The sequence below is a fragment of the Cariama cristata genome, unplaced genomic scaffold (genome assembly GCF_000690535.1).
Source record: "Cariama cristata isolate BGI_N322 unplaced genomic scaffold, ASM69053v1 scaffold34531, whole genome shotgun sequence".
Lineage (NCBI taxonomy): Eukaryota > Metazoa > Chordata > Aves > Cariamiformes > Cariamidae > Cariama > Cariama cristata.
The window spans coordinates 12,020-16,751 of record NW_009601590.1 but is presented as its reverse complement, the minus strand read 5'-3'; the positions used below and the strand labels follow the sequence as shown (position 1 = coordinate 16,751).

At 36.1% G+C, this 4,732-nt stretch overlaps 1 protein-coding gene across 1 annotated transcript in view; it reads left to right on the top strand.

The window, feature by feature from the left end:
* Positions 1–602: 602 nt before the first annotated feature.
* LOC104169570 (patatin-like phospholipase domain-containing protein 2) overlaps positions 603–4,732 on the top strand; it is a 13,902-nt gene continuing 9,772 nt past the window's right edge. Inside the window, exons 1-3 of the mRNA XM_009710516.1 lie at positions 603–829; positions 1,582–1,647; positions 4,544–4,731. Coding sequence (XP_009708818.1) covers positions 617–829; positions 1,582–1,647; positions 4,544–4,731 — 467 coding nt within the window. The 5' untranslated portion in view covers positions 603–616. The remainder of the gene's footprint in view (positions 830–1,581; positions 1,648–4,543; position 4,732) is intronic.

The following is a 4,732-nucleotide window of genomic DNA, read 5'->3' as shown; positions in this document are numbered from 1 at the left end:
CCTTACCATAAGTTCACACTTAATGTTCCCTTGTGTTTATCTGTAAATGAAAATAAATGGTGCCCTGAAACCTTAAGTTTGGTCTAAGTCCAACAAGTGTTACTAGCTGTGATGAACCCAGGTGCTCTACTTCTTCAGCAGGCATACGGTGGACCTTAAATCTGCGCGTCATACACTGTAGGTTTTTATGGATGTTGCATATGGAATATGTCCATGCATACATGCTTATGGAAGGTCACTCATCTTTGTTTTTTCTTAAAGAATGTGTTTCAGGAATGAATAATTCCTAATGGAACCATTTTATATTGGTATTTTATACCTACAGTCGATGTATAAATGACATATAAGTAACTTAGTGGCTGGATCTTCACCAGGAGTTTTATTAAAAGTCTAAAGTGACTTTTTTTTTTTTTCCTCAGAAAACTCCTAAACTCTGTTAAACACTAGTGGACAGGTACTGTTAAAAAGCTCCTGAATTTTCCTGCTAGCAATCGGAGAGAAAAGCTGGAGCTCTAGACATGCTTCATTACTGGAAGTGTGGTTTTTTGGTTTTTGATATATCTTCTGTTCCTAAATTAAATGCGTTTTATTTTCAGCTCAAGCTTGTGCAGATGTTATGGCATTAGCTAAAGAAGCTAGAAAGCGAAATCTTGGTCCTCTTCATCCTTCCTTTAATGTGATAAAGATAATAAGAGATGGACTGATGAGAAATCTTCCAGAAAACACTCACCAGTTGTCATCGGGCAGACTGTGTATTTCACTAACCAGAGTATCAGATGGTAAAAATGCATTGATATCTAATTTTAACTCTAAAGAAGAAGTTGTCCAGGTATGTTTCTTTTTGGCAACATTTAAAAGTTTCTGTAATCTTAAGTCCATTTAACGTCATCCATTGGATTTCCATTTTAAACATTTTAGGACGTTGTGACTTTGACAGTATTTTAAAGATGAATTCAAGCTTCATTACACTAAATTCACTTACTCATTTTCCCAGTCAATGTATCTGCAAACTGTTTTAGTGAATAGATGAGAGGGATCAATCATAAAAAGGATAAATGCCTTTAAAGTGCAGTGTATCTAATGAAACTATATCCTTCATGAATATGAATTTTTTTTAAGGTCATTCTTATAGAAGCAATAGTCAAGAAACAGTCAAAAATAGCTTTTTAAAATGCTTATTACCCGTTACAAAGCTAGTTTAATATGATCCCAGAATGTTGATATTTATGTCCCCAGTTAGTTAGTTTGATTATTCAGAAAATACATAGCTTGAGTGAATGATTGTAAACTTTTCCTTGCTAATTAGCATTTCTAGAGATGGTCTTTTAGTGAGTCTTACCATTTTTTTTTAGAGTGTGGTTACATTCTAAAAAAGAAATGTGGAATATCCTCATCCCATTTAAAATAATGCTTAATAATACCCTTCCCCCCGCCTCTTCATTCAAGTGTACTTGCTGGGGATTTTTTTTTTTTAGTTGCTTACTTGGTTGTTTTTACTAACAGCTAAAGAGATAAAGATAAATGATAATTTCAATAATAGAACAGTTACCGTTTAATTTATATGGTCTCATTTTCCTACAGGCTTTAATCTGTAGTTCATTTGTCCCTATTTATTGTGGCCTAATTCCACCATCATTTAGAGGTGTGGTAAGTCTCTGTTGTTAATATCTAAAAATATTCTAGCTATTCTGAAAATATTAAGAGACAATGTATATTTTTTTTCTGTTATCCTACTGTAAAATAAATACCTTCGTCATAGCTTCTAGTACTGTAGCTGTACGTTAAACTTTCAAAAAAGCAGGGAAATACTAAATGTGTGGAAGATATATTATGTATATTTATTTTCCACTCTGCAGGACAACACGCACACTCTCTCTCTCCCCACCCCAAAATTTCTTGTTTGCTGATGCAGTAATTAAAAGAGGGTATTCTAAGCTACCAACTATTGAACTTAAGGATATTTCTTGAAGAAAGTGATGCTCATTTACCTGCACAAATTTATAGGAAGGGTCACTTATACTTGTTTGTTTAAAAAAAAAAATAATCTTGTAATTTTTTTTGTATATCTTTGTGTTCTTGCCGTAGGTAGATCTGCCTTAAAACTAGATTAAAGTTTTGTGCTCAGTTAGATATAAACAAAGCTTTTTAATGTCTTCTATTATTGTATTCAGTGTGAGAAAGGTTGTACTGAAAGGTAAAGTGTCAGTACAGTAGTCTGTGCTATTACTTCACAGGAGCTGTTGGTTACAAAACCTCTTAATACTTCATGGCTCTACTGGGTTTTCTAAAATCCCCTGTTAAAGGGACAACAACTGCAGAAACATTAGTATAGCGTGTTGTAGGTGGTTTGATTAACAGGTCTGGAAGCAGACCTGCATTTCAAATCGAGGCAGTGACACTCATGGCTTTTTGTTATAGTGTTGTATTAACTTGCGTTTGCTTTCCTTCCAACTTTGGTGTTCCTTACACAAGGAGAGGGGAAGAATATTGAAAGAAAACTCAAAACATCTTTAACAGTGGTTGATTACAGACTGTTCTCAAAGCAATTTGGAAATGCTAAAAGGTCAAGGATAGGCATTGAAATGTATCTTCTTCATGTTGAAATTTAAGCAAAAGTGGTTAGAACTGTACAGAGATTTTTCTTTATCTGTACTTCTAAACCTTGTATGTTGCCTTAAACTCTTCCAGATTAAAGGTGTTATGAAAACAGGACGTTGGACTCAATCCAAGGTTTAGGTGGATCCAGGCTAATCTGGCTATTCAGTTCTTGTCACCAGACAACAATGTTATTTTAAAAGGCCTAGTTCAGAGTAAAAAACATACAAGTGATGCTTTATTTGGCCCTGTTTTGAGGGAAGGGGAAGGAAGGAAGGAATCATTGTATCCTTTTGATCTTTGCAAGTATTTTGATACAATTTTAATGATTAGGAGGCATTTTTGATGTGACTTGGTAAGAATACCACAGTTGCATATGCTTGGCATGACTTCTGTAGGGCTTAAATGCAGTAGAATGTCACCTATATAAACTTTGTAACATCTTGCTGTTTACTGCCTTGGTGCTTCATGCATGTATGCTTTAAAAGAAAAACTTAAGGATAACTTTCAATAGGTATATCTAACTGCCAGTTGTGAAGCTTTTGGTCGTGGTGGGGTTTGTTTGGGTTTTTTTTACCCTTTTCAAACACAGCAATGATTTTAGATTAAACAATTACTAGGGAGAACAGACTGGCAGAAACTCCAAATAATTAAAACCATTTACCTCTGTAGAACGGTCACTCAGATGCGTAGTTCTACCTTCAAATAATTTCATGAGAAGGCTGCATGCTGTGGCTCCTCCTTTGCCTAACCTGTTATATTGTACTTGGTACTTCCACAAAGGACTTGGTGATGGCACCTGTACTTTAGTGGTTGCATTATACACCTATAGGAAGTTTGTCAGTAGCTGCATGTTGCTGGGTGTAAAGAGCATCCAAGAAAGCTGACAGGTAGGATCAGGCTGCTGAAGAAGAGTACGTTGGATAAATTGCTCTGAGCTGTCCTCTTCCTAATTCCTACTTTGTTTCTCAGAATAGTCAGGGAGTGAGTATCAAGGCAGATGAAACTGATATTCCACGTTGTGCCTGGAAAAATCACCTGCTCTGTTACATTTCCATTTTACAAAGACCTACAGGTTATGTCTGTTGCCTAGTTAGGAAGAAGGAAGATGCAGCCACTAAACCAGCAGAGCTGGTGGTCTTTTGCCACCGTCAGAACAAACTAGGTACAACTGGCCCCACTGGAAAGATGACTGTTGTGAGCGAGTGTCTTTAGCCATAGCAGCTGCAGCACTATAAATTAGTTACCCTGGTACAGAACTCTTCCGTTCTTTGGCATTAAAATGTCTGAGATGATGATGCTCTAAAACTACAGAAATGGGCAGTTCAACGCAAAGGAGACAAAAGCATAACCAGGAACAGCTTCTAAACTTGCACTCAAAGCAGAATAGATATCCATGACTGTTGGTAAGGTTTCTGAAGCATTGTCCATTTTTACATGCAGTTTCTTTATCCAAATATTTTGATGCTTTTGTATCAAATTCTAGTTACTAAGAGTAATTTTAAGTTACTCTTATTCTAACTGAATGGTTTAGTATCACTGAACTTCAGCTTTGAAATGTAGAGCTATTCTTTTACTTGTATTTTTTCTAAAGAAGTACCCTGGTAGCTCTTTGGTTGGTGCTGTCCTTTGAGGAAGAGGAGACAGATGTGCTACTCTTTCTCTGCACGTTGTGTAGGATTATGATCTTTGAAATGGACTTGCTCTTTCTTAAACATATGGAAAAATCCCAAATACAATACTTCTAGGCTATCTATGGAACTATAGGTAGGAATGTTTTTTTAATTGGCATTAGAGGACAAAGCATGCTACTCAAAATGTTTAGCCCAGGAGCATAGGCAGAGACTGTTCTGTTACAGTCTTAAATGCTATCGAATTCTTGCATGGGAAATCTGCTAGTTAGAAGTTTTCATCCTTTGAGACTTCTTATTTCTGTTAATTTTTGTAGCGCTATGTGGATGGAGGAATCAGTGACAACTTACCTAACTATGAATCTAAGAATACCATCACAGTTTCACCTTTTGCTGGGGAGTGTGATATCTGTCCAAAAGGGAATTCTGCCAACTTTCATGAAATGAATGTGACTAACACCAGCATTCAGCTCAGTTTGGGGAACCTTTATCGTTTAACACAAGCA